The sequence below is a fragment of the Pygocentrus nattereri genome, chromosome 30 (genome assembly GCF_015220715.1).
Source record: "Pygocentrus nattereri isolate fPygNat1 chromosome 30, fPygNat1.pri, whole genome shotgun sequence".
Lineage (NCBI taxonomy): Eukaryota > Metazoa > Chordata > Actinopteri > Characiformes > Serrasalmidae > Pygocentrus > Pygocentrus nattereri.
Window position 1 is genome coordinate 679,881 of NC_051240.1, and position 17,446 is coordinate 697,326.

The 17,446-nt window shown below is 42.8% G+C and overlaps 2 protein-coding genes across 2 annotated transcripts; both read right to left on the bottom strand.

The window, feature by feature from the left end:
* Positions 1 to 1,225: 1,225 nt before the first annotated feature.
* LOC108436392 (tubulin alpha chain) lies at positions 1,226 to 5,219 on the bottom strand. The gene is made up of 4 exons (XM_017712847.2): positions 5,103 to 5,219; positions 3,244 to 3,466; positions 2,829 to 2,977; positions 1,226 to 2,371 (listed from the first exon to the last, which is right to left on the bottom strand). The coding sequence occupies exons 1-4, from the start codon at positions 5,103 to 5,105 to the stop codon at positions 1,394 to 1,396; spliced, it is 1,353 nt and encodes a 450-aa protein (XP_017568336.2). The 5' UTR covers positions 5,106 to 5,219; the 3' UTR covers positions 1,226 to 1,393.
* Positions 5,220 to 7,496: 2,277 nt separating this feature from the next.
* On the bottom strand, positions 7,497 to 9,331 carry LOC108436424 (tubulin alpha-1A chain-like). Its single transcript, XM_017712899.2, has 3 exons — positions 9,122 to 9,331; positions 8,707 to 8,855; positions 7,497 to 8,601 (listed from the first exon to the last, which is right to left on the bottom strand). Exons 1-3 carry the CDS (start codon positions 9,300 to 9,302, stop codon positions 7,621 to 7,623), a joined length of 1,311 nt encoding a protein of 436 aa, XP_017568388.2. The 5' UTR covers positions 9,303 to 9,331; the 3' UTR covers positions 7,497 to 7,620.
* Between the last annotated feature and the right edge of the window lie 8,115 nt (positions 9,332 to 17,446).

The window sequence follows — 17,446 nt, forward strand, 5'->3', positions numbered from 1 at the left end:
TAATACAATTCCTCGGGTCTTCAACACACAACGGTTTGATACTGTTCAGCTACCCACCCAGGAAAAACCCCTGAATTAAAACAAAGAGGACGCCTGTTACAAAAGCTAGTAACAAAAGGCAAAAGATAAATTAGTTAGCTGTCAGAAACTCATAAGTGTATTAAACGTGATAGCCGTTTATTTAGACTACACCATATCACCAACAGCAAAATACAGATACTTGCACTATTGAAGAGTACTCCCTTCCACCAATGCACTGCAGTGCATTGTGAAACAGGCCAACACTGACCAAAAAAACATTTTCACAGGCCTGATGCAGCCCCTGTGCCTAGTGCTTGGCATATGGGAGGTACAGTACCTACATGGACTAGTGCAACAATTGTGGCGAGTAGAATGAGGCAGAGGAGGCACAAAAACTAAAGATAGGAAGTTGTATGGTGCACATTAGGGGCATCTGGAATCATATTCTTCCAGGCATGAATGTTTGGACCCCCCAAACTGTTTTTACTTCTGTTGGGAAAAAACATGATTCTGTGCTCTAACTTTTAGCATATACACCTGAAAAAGTTGAATAAAAGGCAATAAACAGAAGGTAAGGTGCTAAATTTATTTTCATATATACATTTTATAATGCATCAATTTAACTTTTGTGCTATCCAGTCCCTTTTAGAATGACCTACAACTTCATTTGTTGCCATTTCTTACTCTGATCCATTACTTGAAACAGCTACAACTGCACAAGAGCATACTAGATTTATTACATGCATTCACTTGAAGTTTTTGAATGACTGAATAAATCCAAACACTGGAACAGTCCCTAAAGCTTACATAAGGCCCAGGGCACCGACAGCATTAATGATGAAGTGTGGGAGATGTCTCCGAGCATGCTTCAGTTCCGCTTGTGTTAAATTAGGCTTCTTAAACTCAAACATCTCAGCCACTGATGTGTCAAACTGATGCCATCACTTCCCTGTTCCTGTGAATCACACTTTCCTCTTTTCTTAGAAACGCTAATGGACATCTTTTTTTGCCTTTGCACCGATGCATACTGATCTATTTTTTCACTTTGTCTTTGCATCAAACCCCGTAACGGCACACTCTGAAAGAATAACCCTTCCAAACCGACCCAAAGTCATTCATGTTTGACTCCCTGCAAATTAAATGTTTTTCCAAGAATGAACAGAATTGTAATTACTTAAATACTCAAAATAAAGACACAAACAGAGCCAGATTTATTCTTTTATTTAAAATGAATGATAAGACTAAACTGGTGAACTGTGCACTTAAATGGAATGATTCATATTTTGAGCAATTTCATTTTCTTGCAGCAAATATAATGTGCGGTTATCTGGTCGTCTTCTCTTGATGAAGTAGAGTAATCCCATTCTGGCCATTAGTATTCTTCTCCCTCCTCCTCCTCATCTCCAACGCTGTCTGTGCCCACTTCTTCATAATCTTTCTCCAGAGCAGCCATGTCTTCTCTGGCTTCTGAGAACTCTCCCTCCTCCATGCCCTCTCCGACATACCAATGGACAAAGGCTCTCTTGGCATACATCAGGTCAAACTTGTGGTCCAGACGAGCCCAAGCTTCAGCAATGGCTGTGGTGTTGCTCAGCATGCACACTGCCCTTTGCACCTTGGCCAGGTCTCCTCCAGGAACAACAGTGGGGGGCTGATAGTTGATACCCACCTTGAAGCCAGTAGGACACCAGTCCACAAACTGGATGGTACGCTTGGTCTTGATGGTAGCAATGGCAGAGTTAACATCTTTAGGCACAACATCACCACGGTAGAGGAGACAGCAGGCCATGTACTTTCCATGGCGGGGATCACACTTCACCATCTGATTGGCTGGTTCAAAGCAGGCATTGGTGATGTCAGCAACAGAGAGTTGCTCATGGTATGCCTTTTCTGCAGATATCACAGGGGCATAGGTAGCCAGAGGGAAGTGAATGCGAGGGTAAGGCACCAGGTTGGTCTGGAACTCAGTCAGATCTACATTCAGGGCTCCATCGAAGCGCAGGGAGGCTGTGATGGAGGAAACGATCTGACCAATGAGCCTGTTGAGGTTGGTGTATGTGGGACGCTCAATATCGAGGTTCCTACGGCAGATGTCGTAGATGGCTTCATTGTCCACCATGAAAGCACAGTCGGAGTGCTCCAGGGTCGTGTGGGTGGTCAGGATGGAGTTGTAAGGCTCCACCACTGCTGTGGAAACCTGAGGTGCTGGGTACACCGCAAACTCCAGCTTGGACTTCTTTCCATAATCGACTGACAGACGTTCCATCAGCAGAGAGGTGAAGCCAGAGCCAGTGCCTCCACCAAAACTGTGGAAGATCAAGAAGCCCTGAAGCCCAGTGCACTGGTCAGCCTGAAAGAAACCAAGGAGTAGAATTTCACATCTTTGGCCTAATAGGAATATGCAGCGGTTCCAGTTCTGTAGGAGACCAACCCAAATACACCTGCTAGTTACCAGGTATGTTTTAGAAGTGTACTGAGTAAACTTCTGAATTAGACACTCCTTGCTTAAATAATTTGGGATTTCTTCTCCAATGACTTCAGTCACATACTTGGCAGTTTGTCACCATTTTGATGTCAAACAAAGCCATCAAGAAAACACTGCTACAAACTTTCACAGTCAAGTATTTTACTCAGAAGTTTTTGCAGTTTATATGAAATGTTTGTCTTTACAAACATTTACACTGTTTTAACCAAGATTCTCCAAATGTTAGGTCTACTTCAGCACCTCTAAACATAAACAAGTTTCTAGCGCACCCAAACACTGGCTTGGAGCATAGCAGCCAAGTTTATTCAACACGGAGCCTCACCAGTTTGCGGGTACGGTCCAGCACAAGGTCAATGATCTCTTTGCCAATAGTGTAGTGACCACGGGCATAATTGTTGGCAGCATCTTCCTTCCCTGTGATTAGCTGTTCTGGGTGGAAGAGCTGGCGGTAGGTTCCTGTGCGCACCTCATCTGGAGTGGAGAAGAAGGAAAAATATTCATTACAATTGCATCTGATGGCCTAAAAGTTCAAACTAAGCATTAATGCAGACTGCACAGACTTTACTATCTGCAAAACCATTTTCTGTCCTATAAATCAAAACTACTACAAAAACTACCATTCAATTATCACCATATATTGTGTACACTACCAGTATGATTTTGACAAGTATTTACATAGTAGAGCAAGAGACAACTTGAAAGAGGTAGTTTCTTTGATTAAAAGAGGGAACTGTTACCAATGACAGTGGGCTCCAGGTCTACAAAGACAGCTCGGGGAACATGCTTGCCAGCCCCTGTCTCACTGAAGAAAGTGTTGAAAGAGTCGTCTCCTCCACCTATGGTTTTGTCACTGGGCATCTGACCATCTGGCTGGATCCCATGCTCCAGGCAGTACAACTCCCAGCAGGCATTGCCCATCTGGGCTCCAGCTTGGCCAACATGCATGGAAATACACTCACGCTGGTGAAAGGGGAGAAATTAAGGGATTTTCAGCATTACTTAGAAAGGCATTTCAGCAAAGGGGTTAAGTAACCAAGAGCTTTCATTTACACCCGTTTCTGATTTGTACATTTTTAAAAATCACCACAAACATCAGATTATAAAGAAATCTGGAAAACTCAAAAGCAAAATGATTAGTTTGACTGTTATCAGGCTCTTGGGGGCTGTCAGTGTTTAAAGAGAGGGAGGAGATGCCAATCCTGCCATGCATCTGTTTCAGTCATTATCAGAGGGTGGGGACTTGTGTAGGCACTCATTAAGGCAGGACGTTCCCCTGTTCATGCTAAACTAAGACCAGATAAACCCATCTGGTCCGTGCATTGTAACTCATTATCAGGCTACCCTGAATAGCCCTGTTCTAAAGAGGTCATTAATTTAAGGAATGATCAATAGAGCACCCATTACCAAATCTCATCAATAAAAGCTGTCGGACCAAGGACAGCCTTTCAGCCAGTAGTGTGACCTGCTCTGCACTGGGTTTGCACTTACATACGTCACATCAGCTATAACTGGGATATCTTCATCTGCATAAACCGCAACACAACTGCATGGACATAAATGTCCTGTGCAGATACAGCAAGGTACAAGCAATGTGACAGTACCTTTAAAGAGGTATAAGTGTTTTTAAGGCTCAATTGTGGGACTTAAATGATCTAAAATCTCGACAAGTAGCGCCATGTGTCATTTTTTTAATGTTAGCAGAAGCAGGCAAAGCTTTCTACTCAGTACAGCAAACAAGTCGGTCTCTATTCATATCAGACAGACAGACAGACGGGCCGAACGAGAGACAGACAGACGGGCCGAACGAGAGAGAGACAGACAGAGACTCCACCCCCACCCCTTACCGCCAAACTTCCTCTATGACTATGAAAGAAAAGAAATGGAGGGAAACCGATTCAGCGCCATCCGCGACTTCACCCATTCCTCTACATCACTGCCAGCATTCAACCCAAAATCCAGTTAATCCGTATCGACCTTCAATACGGACATCGCAAAACATGAGCATCAGTACTTGAACGCCTCGCTGAACTGAGCTTCAGGTCCTGATCGGCATTGGAGTGAGTCAGTAAACCTTCTGCGTAGCCTAAAAGATCACGAACGCACCCGAAGCCATGCCTCGTCCTCCCATTCGACGCCATCGACGGGGTTTAATGCGGCTCCTGCAAGGAAGCCTGCACTGCAAAACAGTCTCAACAGAGCATTTTGTTCATATCGGGCAGCCCTGCTTCAAAACTACGTGCTGCGCGTGATGTAATGGAGCCTAATCTCTCTCTGGGGAGGAATCCGCGCCCTCCTCGGCGCCACTGCGGGAATTAAATCCACTTTCCCGTCATTATTCCCGACGAGCTAAGGCCTAGGCGCTGTACGTTTCCAAGGCCCTGACGCAGGGGAGCGGCCTACACGGCCTTTCTGCCTAGAGGAACCCATTCCAGGATAAAGGAAACGTGCGCTCGTGTTAAGCGCCCTCAGGCCGCACCATCGCGGGGCTGAGAAGTCAAATATCCTAACGTCACAGCCAGAAGACATTAATGTGCACGTGAATCATTCTAGATGTTTGATTCCGGCTGCAAACAACTCGAACAAAAGGAAGACTCACCATTGTTTCGGATTTTCCCTCCGGGCCGACGTCGAGGATTCGGTGAACGAGGACAGTGTGGGCGGCTAAACGTGCGTCTGTGTTTATATAGCATGGCGCCAGTCTTGGGCGCTGGCGGGGGGCGGGGCATGCAGTGGCTAATCATCAGTTTTCTATTGGCGGGAAGGACAGTTGGAAATCGGTAGGCGGGGCTTTGGTTTGAATAAGAAGTACTTGCCAGACAGAGAGACATGCACATAGTCGAGCTGTGCGCTCATAAGGTTGTCTTATCTCACACTAACACACGTATATCAACCCCACAGACACTGGCAAAAAGATCAAACACTGCACACATTTGGGGGGGAAAGTGGGCCTAGGGTTTACACGCATCTGTCATATGACTGCGATGAGCTTGAGCAGAGGACAGGAGTGGCCCACCCACAGTCATCTCCTCATCTTTGTCACACTACACAGGACTACACAGTACATTTACTGAGAAAGATGCAATACCAATGCTACTAGCTTCATCACTGTGATTTAGGTCATTAATGTCAGAATGAATATGCATTTCATGCATTGTGCAAAGAATAAAAGATGGCAAAGTGTTTGTATGTACTGTGGTGTCCATTAATAATCAGACAGCTATTCATTTTTATAACAGCTTTTAGACCTGTGTTCCTGCTGACCAAGAAACCATGCACTTAATTTATGAGTTCGTTTACTTACTGTCCTGTGGAATAGGAACACGATGTACATAAGGGGGCTGTGGTTACTATATACACTTCACCCAGTATAAATGCAAACACCCTTGAATTAAAGAGAATTTTCTGCACTTTAACTGTAGTTATTGTCATCTCAAATCAGATTTGCTTGAGTGCAGTTATATCACTCTTCAGTTATTTATGGATTGCACTTTAAATGCTTAGAATAAAAATGTCCAGAATGTACCAAGCAAAGTGACAGTCACAAAAGAGGACAGAAATGTAGAGCAAAGTTCCTTCACTGAAGTCCCCTGAGGCAAGAGTTTTGTAAGTTGAGCTACAGGAGATGAAGGAACGAGGTGTTTTTTCTATTTGTATGTGTTACTGTAAGGCAAATTCTAATGTGCTACAGGCTGACTTTTTAGAATACAAAGAATGCAGAGATATATTCATTGAGAACTATTCATTCTCAACCACCCAGAGGTAGATATTCCCAGAGACTTGAATCATATCAAACCCATGCAAATTGGGGCCTGCAAACTTACTCTTTTCTCCTTGGATCCTTTACCTGTACTTGTCTGTTGTCCCTACATTTGCATTCATTGTATGTAAATAGTGGTCTTTCAAATGCATTATTCAAGAAAACTCTTCTGGAAAGGCTTTCCACAAGGGTTAGGAGTGCGTTTATGAGAATTTTTGACTGTTCTTCCAGAAGCACATTTGTGAGGTCAGACTGATGTTGAATGAGAAGGCCTGGCTCACAGTCTCCACTCTGATTCATCCCAAAGGTGTTCTATGGGGTTGAGGTCAGGACTCTGTGCAGGCCAGTCAAGTTCTTCCACACCAAACTCGCTCATCCATGTCTTTATGGACCTGCTTTGTGCACTGGTGCGTAGTCATGTTGGAACAGGAAGGGGGCGTCCCCAAACTCTTCCCACAAAGTTGGGAGTATGAAATTGTTCAAAATCTCTTGGTCTGCTGAAGTATTAAGAGTTCCTTTCACTGGAACTAAGGGGCCAGGCCCAACTCCTGAGAATCAGCCCCACACCATAATCCCCACTCCACCAAACTTTACACTTGCAGTCAATGCAGTGAGACAATGCAGTTAGACCATTACCGTTCTCCTGGCAACCGCCAAACCCAGAGTCATCCATCAGAGTGCCAGATGGAGAAGCGTGATTTGTCTCTCCAGACAACATCTCCACTGCTCTGGAGTGCAGTGGTGGCGCTTTACACCACTGCATTCGACGCTTTGCATTGCACTTGGTAATGTAAGGCTTGGATGCAGCTGCTCAGGCTTGGAAACTCATTCTGTGAAGCTTTCTACGCACTATTCTTGAGCTAATCTGAAGGCCACATGAAGTTTGGAGGTCTGTAGCGATGGACTCTGCAGAAAACTTTCTGCAGAGTGAATCGCTACAGACCTCCAAACTGAGTGAATACTTTTGGAAATATAGTGCACTTAAAGGATGGATCCTTAGATTTATATCAATGAAATGTACCTCAGCAGGATATATTTGCTGAATGTAATTTACTTCAAAAAGAGTGGAAACAAGAATTAGATTGTGAATAGAACTCAATTAAAGACATATTGTAAAAAAAAAAAAAAAACAAGAACACATTTTTTACTGTTGGATTAGTACCTTTTTTGTCTTGGTTGTTTCTTTTGTTGTTTTTATTTCTTCTTTTCACATATATTTAAAAATACCATGGGTTGTTTGTATTGTTTAACATTTATTAGAATCAGAAATACTACATTTGTGTAAATGGAATGGTTTTAACACATGAAATACTTTGTTACCTTTATTTATAGGAGAGAAAATAAGACTTCACTAATGTTAATATTCCTCTCCCTCCTCCTCTCCCTCATCTCCAATGCTGTCTGTGCCCACTTCTTCGTAATCTTTCTCCAGAGCAGCCATGTCTTCTCTGGCTTCTGAGAACTCTCCCTCCTCCATGCCCTCTCCGACATACCAATGGACAAAGGCTCTCTTGGCATACATCAGGTCAAACTTGTGGTCCAGACGAGCCCAAGCTTCAGCAATGGCTGTGGTGTTGCTCAGCATGCACACTGCCCTTTGCACCTTGGCCAGGTCTCCTCCAGGAACAACAGTGGGGGGCTGATAGTTGATACCCACCTTGAAGCCAGTAGGACACCAGTCCACAAACTGGATGGTACGCTTGGTCTTGATGGTAGCAATGGCAGAGTTAACATCTTTAGGCACAACATCACCACGGTAGAGGAGACAGCAGGCCATGTACTTTCCATGGCGGGGATCACACTTCACCATCTGATTGGCTGGTTCAAAGCAGGCATTGGTGATCTCGGCAACAGAGAGTTGCTCATGGTATGCCTTTTCTGCAGATATCACAGGGGCATAGGTAGCCAGAGGGAAGTGAATGCGAGGGTAAGGCACCAGGTTGGTCTGGAACTCAGTCAAATCTACATTCAGGGCTCCATCGAAGCGCAGGGAGGCTGTGATGGAGGAAACGATCTGACCAATGAGCCTGTTGAGGTTGGTGTATGTGGGACGCTCAATATCGAGGTTCCTACGGCAGATGTCGTAGATGGCTTCATTGTCCACCATGAACGCACAGTCAGAGTGCTCCAGGGTCGTGTGGGTGGTCAGGATGGAGTTGTAAGGCTCCACCACTGCTGTGGAAACCTGAGGAGCAGGATAAATGGCAAACTCCAATTTTGACTTTTTGCCGTAATCAACTGACAGACGCTCCATTAGCAGAGAGGTGAAGCCAGAGCCAGTGCCTCCACCAAAACTGTGGAAGATTAGGAAGCCTTGAAGCCCAGTGCACTGGTCAGCCTAGAATATTAAGAAAAAAGTTGATCTGTTTGTTTTCCAGGAAAAACCAAATCACACAAGCAGAACTTCGTTCTGTGTCCATGGAAGTGATGTGTTATTACTCACCAGTTTGCGGGTACGGTCCAGCACAAGGTCAATGATCTCTTTGCCAATAGTGTAGTGACCACGGGCATAATTGTTGGCAGCATCTTCCTTCCCTGTGATTAGCTGTTCTGGGTGGAAGAGCTGGCGGTAGGTTCCTGTGCGCACCTCATCTGGAGTGGAGAAGAAGGAAAAATATTCATTACAATTGCATCTGATGGCCTAAAAGTTCAAACTAAGCATTAATGCAGACTGCACAGACTTTACTATCTGCAAAACCATTTTCTGTCCTATAAATCAAAACTACTACAAAAACTACCATTCAATTATCACCATATATTGTGTACACTACCAGTATGATTTTGACAAGTATTTACATAGTAGAGCAAGAGACAACTTGAAAGAGGTAGTTTCTTTGATTAAAAGAGGGAACTGTTACCAATGACAGTGGGCTCCAGGTCTACAAAGACAGCTCGGGGAACATGCTTGCCAGCCCCTGTCTCACTGAAGAAAGTGTTGAAAGAGTCGTCTCCTCCACCTATGGTTTTGTCACTGGGCATCTGACCATCTGGCTGGATCCCATGCTCCAGGCAGTACAACTCCCAGCAGGCATTGCCCATTTGCACACCTGCCTGGCCAACATGGACTGAAATGCACTCACGCTGCAAAGAGAGGATTCAAATATCAGAGCAAACAAAAGCGTTCATCATATAGAATATTCTCCTGATTCAGTTGAAACTGAAGTCATTTAGGCATTAATGAGACTGCATCCCTGTCCCTCATGACCACATGGTAAGCAGGTAGATCTCATTGTTTTAAAATAAATGTGTCCCAAAGTCCCAAAAAAAAACATAAAAAAATGTCACTACCTAAACAATGAACTAAAATAACTAAAATGTTTTTGTTTTTAAATAAAAAATATTACACTCGAAATTTGCTAAAATTCGCACTGCTGAAACAGTCTAAAGTCTCAGTCAGTTAAAAGTCTAAAATGGGTTTTAAACTCTGACTTTGAATCAGTTCAGCAGAATAATCCATATAATTTTTTTTGCACATGTACATATATAATCAGTACAGACACATAAACCCATAGACACTTGTAGGTATATAATTTCATTTCATGGTTTTGGTTTGGAACATAAACTGTATACATGTGAGATTTTGAGATGTACACTACATCATCTTGCATATTTAATGTATTATTTAATCATTTTCCCCCCAGATATCAAAGGTATTCATAGAGCGTTTATTCCCCCTTCACTGGTATTTTATGGTGCTCCATTGTTCCAGAGAATGCATTTCCACTGCTCCGCAGCTCAATGCTTGGAGGCTTTATACACCTTCAGCTGACACTAGGCACTGTAAGTGCACCAAAAAATAGCTGAATTTACTAATTAGAAGGAGATACTTTTAGATATATAGTGTAAATCCCATTGGGAAACAAGTTTTTTCCTGGTTTATCACATTGTTTATCTATATTTGCCATCTGTCAGATACATATATAAAACACATTGTCAACTTCCTTCTTAAGAGAGGACGCAGTTTTATAAACACAGCTGTTGGAACAAAACCTCGTATCTCAGTTTTTTTTCTGTTTTTTCCAACAACAGTGTTATGCTAACGTAACTTATAACGTCCTCGAAAAAACCTAAATGCAATCAAAGGATTGAGCAAATGAAATATCTTACCATTTTGGTTCTTTTTTCTGGCTGCTGTCAGGAGTGCGAAGGACAAATCTTGTGTTTAGATCTCTGTGGCGATGATATTGGTATATATAGGCCCAGATGATGCCGTGGAAACAAGCTTTGTTGTTGGCAACAATGGGGTTAAACCCGTTTTTTGAGAACTGTTCGGTTGCCTGCCTGATTTAGAGGTGAGCCAGTCATACAGGTCTGCAGTGTACTGAATAAACGGTCACACATCAGTGCCACTCCTCTCCAGTACAACACGCACACAGACACACATTAATATTTAACTCTGATCTGCAGAGACAAATGAACAACTAGTATCCCAGAGCAGACTCTCATTCAGGCCACTGTAGGGTAAACTAGAATAAGGCATAAAAAAGCTAAATAATGCTCCTAGGTTTAAGATTTAATCTCGTTTGAAACGGATTAATCCAAGCTGTAATTCAGCATGTTGATCCACTGCTATTATGATCACATTACACTGCTCATCTCTTGCCTGGGGCATACCTTTGCCTTGTCACACCCCACCCCCACTTCCCTAGACCACCATTCTCCAGTTTTTTTCATTCTCTGACACCCACTCCCACCATGCACGCAGAATCTCTGTTGTGTTGTCATGCCAAGTTAGACGTATCCTAAGGTTACACATTGACATTGGAAACCAGCAATTGTCATGGTGACTCCTCCCTTCCTTGCTCAGAACTTGCTCTCCCTCCCTCAGTATATGAGCAGATCTCAGTGACCTATGCTCTCAGAAAGAGAGCTAGTAACAGTATATATTAATCATCTTAATAGTAATAATAATAATAACATATAATAATAAATAATAATATATCTGTCCCTTCAAAGTCTCTAACAATGTTACTGTCAGTAGTTGGGGGGCATTTGACAAATTCAGCAAAGAGAATAAGTCTGCATGGCAGATATTTATTCCCACTCCATGGGCAATTAAGGCCTTATTTTGGAGGTGTTTGACCATAGAATGTGTGGGGTCATGTTTATGCAATTGGAGATTATGTTTGTATTTCTCAAACAACTCTGCCCTCCGGTCGGCAGATAGGAGACATCACCTCCAAAAATGTTACAAAACCAGACTTCATCTAGACTTCATTATACATTATACTGTTTTTTTGTACTTTTTCAAGAGCTGAATTTAACTGAATTCAATTAAACCCCCAATGAGAGAACAAGGACCTGACCAATTTCAAACAGAGGCAAGAAAAAATATTTTAGAAGACATGAGGAAGAAGCTATGATTAAAAAAAATAACCTATGCTCCTTTTGACAGCACAGAAACATTAAATTGTAGATTGACATGAATGACATTTATGTTAACCACAGAATGACTTGAGAGATACACTGTATGTCCAAATGTATCTAGACACCTTCTTATTAGTGAAAATTTCTACTTTGTGGTGCCCCTTTGCTGAAACAAAGGCTCAACTGTGCCCACACAGCTACTACGGTTTGTATGTGACTTGGCCACTATGTCCAATGCCAAGTGTCAGCTACAGGAGTATAAAGCCCCCTGTGGAACAGTTTCATTACGTTCTCTAAGATGATCAAACATCATCCAATACCTTTAGAACGAGGTGGAGTGGAGTTTTGTGCTCTTGTGGTTGAATGCAATTAAATCCTCACAACAATGTTCCAAAATCTAGTGCAAAGACTTACCAGAAGAATAGAGGCAATTACTACAGCAAAGGGGGTACGAACTCTCTATTATAAGAATTTAATAGAATTGACTTTGGAAGAAACACTGATTGAGCAGTGTCAGCAGTGTAAATCAGAAATTGTTGATAAAGTTTGAGGGTGACTAATGCTTGAATAATACATATGAAATACTACTATAAACAAACCCCAATTCCAATGAAGTTGGGACGTTGTGTAAAACATAAATAAAAACAGAATTTGATGATTTGCAAATCCTTTTCAACCAATATTCAATTGAATACACTACAAAGACGAGATATTTAATGTTCAGATGGATAAACTTTATTGTTTTTTGCAAATATTCACTCATTTTGAATTTGATGTCTGCAACATGTTCCAAAGAAGTTGGGACAGGGGCGTGTTTACCACTGTGTTACATCACCTTTCCTTTTAACAACACTTAATAAGTGTTTGGGAACTGAGGACACTGATTGTTGAAGCTTTGTAGGTGGAATTCTTTCCCATTCTTGCTTGATGTACAGCTTCAGCTGCTCAGCAGTCCGGGGTCTCCGCTGTCGTATTTTGTGCTTCATAAAACGCCACACATTTTCAATGGGAGACGGTCTGGACTGCAGGCAGGCCAGTCTAGTACCCACACTCTTTTACTATGAAGCCACGCTGTTGTAACACGTGCAGAATATACCTTTCAGCATTAATGGGGCCTTCACAGATGTGCAAGTTACCCCTGCCATGGGCACTAACACACCCCCCCACACCATCAGAGATGCTGGCTTTTGAACTTTGTGCTGATAACAATCCAACAACAGTCCTTTTCCTCTTTGGCCCGGAGGACACGACGTCCATGATTTCCAAAAACAGTGTGAAATGTGGACTCGTCAGACCACAGGACACTTTTCCACTCTGCGTCAGTCCATCTCAGATGAGCTCGGGCCCAGAGAAGCCGGCGGCGTTTCTGGGTGTTGTTGATATCTGGCTTCGCTTTGCATGGCAGAGTTTTAACTTGCACTTGTAGATGGAGCGACGAACTGAGTTCACTGACAGTGGTTTTCCGAAGTGTTCCTGAGCCCATGTGGGAATATCCGTTACAGAATGATGTCGGTTTTTAATGCAGTGCCACCTGAGGGGTCGAAGGTCACGGACATTCAGTGTTGCTTTTCTGCCTTGCCGCTTACTTGCAGAGATTTCTCCAGATTCTCTGGATCTTTTGATGATATTATGGACTGTAGATGATGAAATCCCTAAATTCCCTGCAGTTGCACGTTGAGAAACGTTGTTCTTAAACTGTTGGACTATTTGCTCATGCAGTTGTTCACAAAGTGGTGACCCTCGCCCGTCCTTGCTTGTGAACGACTGAGCCTTTCAGGGATGCTCCCTTTATACCCAATCATGACACTCACCTGTTTCCAATTAACCGGTTCACCTGTGGAATGTTCCAAACAGGTGTTTTTTGAGCATTCCACAACTTTCCCAGTCTTTCCCTGTCCCAAAGTCTTTGGAACGTGTTGCAGGCATCAAATTCAAAATAAGTGATTATTTGCAAAAAACAATAAAGTTTATCCATTTGAACATTAAATATCTTTGTAGTGGATTCAATTGAATATAGGTTGAAAAGGATTTGCAAATCATCGTATTCTGTTTTTATTTATGTTTTACACAACGTCCCAACTTCATTGGAATTTTTCCTCCACTACATTATGTGAAACCTGTCGTTCCTTTTGTTTTCTGTGTGTATAAAAACGTAACATGTCAAAACGAAAGAAGCGCAAAGCCAGAGCACCAATCAGGGCCCAGCGGTCACTTTGTTTAGAGCTGGTTTTGACCTGTTGGTCATACCGACCCAGTGCAGCACGCGGTTCAACGTCAGCGCAGCAGCGTAAAACTTTGGGAGAGTCTGTTCAACATAAATGATGAACTAACCTAACTTTGTGTAAATAGAGCTCAATATAGAAATATGTCCACATATGCAGTCGAGACTGACGCGGCTTTTTTCTGAATTTCTACAAACACCATTTCATTTTATAGTAAATGAGTTTGGGCTGGTTTATGTTTATGAACAGACGCCTACAGATCAACATAGTAAAGGAGCTCATCTGTGATCCTGAGTTTAAAGCCAGTTTTTATTCAACTTAAACTTGGAACTAAGTTGTAAATAAATCTGAAACTGAAACTTTGCTTGTGTGTAAAAAGTGATTTCAGAGCCACTCGGTTCTCCCTGATGGAAACTGTTTACCTTCAGTGTTTTGTGCTTCTGATCATTTTAATAGACGTCAGCGTCACTAATTAATGACGTTCTATTAAAAGACTGGTTTACCAAGAGAGACGCTGGAGGACTTTCACCTGAAATGAGTTCATGAAGCCAGTCTGGTTATAAAAATGATAACAGGACATCAGAGCCAGAATTACTCTTTTAGTACTTTTACTTTATACTTAAGTACATTTGAAGGTAAATACTTTAGTACTTTTACTCAAGTTGAGGTCTAAAGGGAGGAACTTCTACTTTTACTGGAGTAGTATTTTACTATCTCTACTTTAACTCAAGTGCATGGTTTGTGTACTTCGTCCACCTCTGTATACTATACTATAAATGAGTACTATAAATGGCAGGAATTTTGGGAGGCTGGTAATGTTTTTTGCAAAAGGTTGAACAGCACACACAAAACCCAGACCTGTGTCGGACAGAGACAATAAATAAATAAAAACTCTAAAACAGTGAGAAGCTAGGAGAAGAAAGTAGGAGCACCACAGCAGAGGTACTACAGCAAGAGCTCACAGCGGTGGGCAGTCTGGGCCAGGAGGGAGTACGAGTGCATTTAATGCTCACAAAGATACAATGGATAGTGTATGGATAAGTTCTAAATGATAGTGTAGAAAACCTTTTTGCTGTAAACCTGAAAAAGAAGACAAAATATGTCAGATTCTTCCAGATTAACTTATAACTTGCAAATTGCATGTGAAAAAGAAACAAATAAATAAACAGAAAACAAACAAAAAAGTTTAATAAGTAGGTTGGATAAGAGAATGTAATTAATACTTAAGTAGAGGTGCTTTTTGCTCAAAACTCAAAGTACAAAGTCAGTGTGGCATGCGCGTGCCACTCGGGCCCGACGATGACGGCCGCGAGAGCCGGCAGGAAGGCGGGGGGGCCCTAACACCCTGAGGCAATGAACCTCGGCGAGGATGGAGAGAGCCGCGAGGGTGGAGGGGGCGGAGCGCAAAGCCCGAGCTCCCCAGACGGACGACAGTGACGGCAGGAGGAGCAGGAGTGGACGCTGGTGCCGGCCACTAGAGGCACCAGAGGAAGGAGCGAGTCCCAAGCTCCAGCGCCCAGGCCCCGCCCCCTCGTTACCGCCTGCAGCTGGCAGCTCGGCCGCCTGGGTCGAACATGAGGTGTAGTGAGGAGGCCTCGATGCGTAACCGGGGCGGGGCCCAGCTCGGGACTCGCTCCTCCCGCCGTCATTCCCATGACTGGCGTCGCTCTCGTACGTCGGGGGAGCTCGGGCTTTGCGCTCTGTCCCCTCCACACTCACGGTTCTCGCAGAGGTTTGTCACCGCTGGGTGTTCGGGCCACCTTCCTGCCGGCTCTCGCGGCCGTCATCCTCTGGGCCCGGGGGCGGGCGCATGCCACAGTCTGTTTGAACTTATTTCAAGCACCCTAAGAACGAGAAATACTTGTCCTTTCCTTAGAGAATTTCTGTTGATGTACTGCCCTCTTCAGGCCATTTCAAAGATTTTCAAAGACACGTCCAGTCAAGGATGTTTACTTTCCTGTCCTTCAGCCACTGTAGGACTAGGTTAATTTGGCAGTGTGCCATTGTATTTTGCATCATTCATCTCCCATTCTATGCTGAAAAGTTTCTCCATCTCAACTAAAGTGAAACATCCACATCCACACATAGGCCAAAACGGTTGCTTTTGACTTCTTGCCACAGCACCCTATGCCACATAGCTAAATATAAACAAGACTTTGTCTTTGGCAGCTCTTTTGTCATGGAACCCATAGTTATTGTCCAGATTTGTAGAGCAATTGCATTACTAATCTTCATCACAAATGCCTGCAGCTCCAAACTGCTATCAGCTCTCCTAGTCAATTATCCAAGTTGAAGGGATGGCCTTATCTAAGCATCTGGGTGGTGCCACATATGCCAATCCCAATACAAACACAAATGTTGATTAGAAAATTCCATTTGGCATGTATTAAATTGAAAACAGTACAAATTCACAATGTTTTTACCTTATGAACTTTATTGTTGCAGTCATTCCAAATATGATATGAAATCTGTAACGTGCAAAAAAGTTAAAACAGGATAATGTTATGCACTTAATAAACATGTGCTGACTCAAGACCAATTGATTCAGTTTTAAAGGCAGAATTTTTGGCCCTGCTTCAGTTGTACGTTTTAAGCTGAGCAACTGTACTGGGCCTTCATCGCTGTATTTTGCACTTCATATTGCACCAAATGTTTTCAATAGGAGACAGGAGGGATCTAGCACCCTCACTCTCTGATTTCACAGCCACGCTGTGGCCGTTGACATTTTGGAATAAGCATGGATGTCCCTGAAAAAGATGGCGTCAAAAGGCAGCATATCGCTGCTGTCAGATCAAAACCTCGTATCTCCGAAATCCTCCCTTTACAGGAGAAGGAAAAACCTTCTTTACTTTTAATGTAAGTCAATGGAACCAGAATTTTTTTCTGAGTCATTCTGGGTCATTTCTTTTGGTCCAGTCGTCATGAAATTTACACACACTGTAAAGGACAACAGGCATTTTCAACATCAAAAACTGAAAAAAGACAAAAGAGGAGATACAAGGTTTTGCTCCGACAGCAGCGATATGTTGCTCCAAAATTTGTAGATATCACTCAGCATTTCACAGATGTACAAGTTACCCAAGCCATGAGCACTAATTCACCCCCATACCTTTTTTTTTTATTTATGCTAACAATCCGGTTTGACCTTTGCTTCTTTGGCCTGGAAAACATGACGTCCATTGTTTCCTCAGACAATCTGAAAGGCTTACTTGGCAGACAATACATGTTTCCACAGTGCACTAATATGTTTCAGAACTCAAGCCTGGAGAACTTTCTAAATGTTGTTGTACAAAAATGGACTCCGTATGCTTCACTATACCGACAGTGGTTGTTCAAAGTATTCCCGAACCCATGCTGTTAATATCAATCACTGAAGCAAGGCAGTTTTTAATGCAGCATGCTTGCTCAAAGGACTAGGCCTTTCCTAGATGCTCCTTTTGTACCCAAGCATAATTATATCATCTAGTCTAAAAGGACCTCTTTTATTGACTCAATATGTACTTTATCTCAAGTTTGGGGGCGGATTTAAATACCACAAAAACTATTGAACAAAAACCCACTTTAACCAACTTAAATGTTAGTACTGAAAAAGTC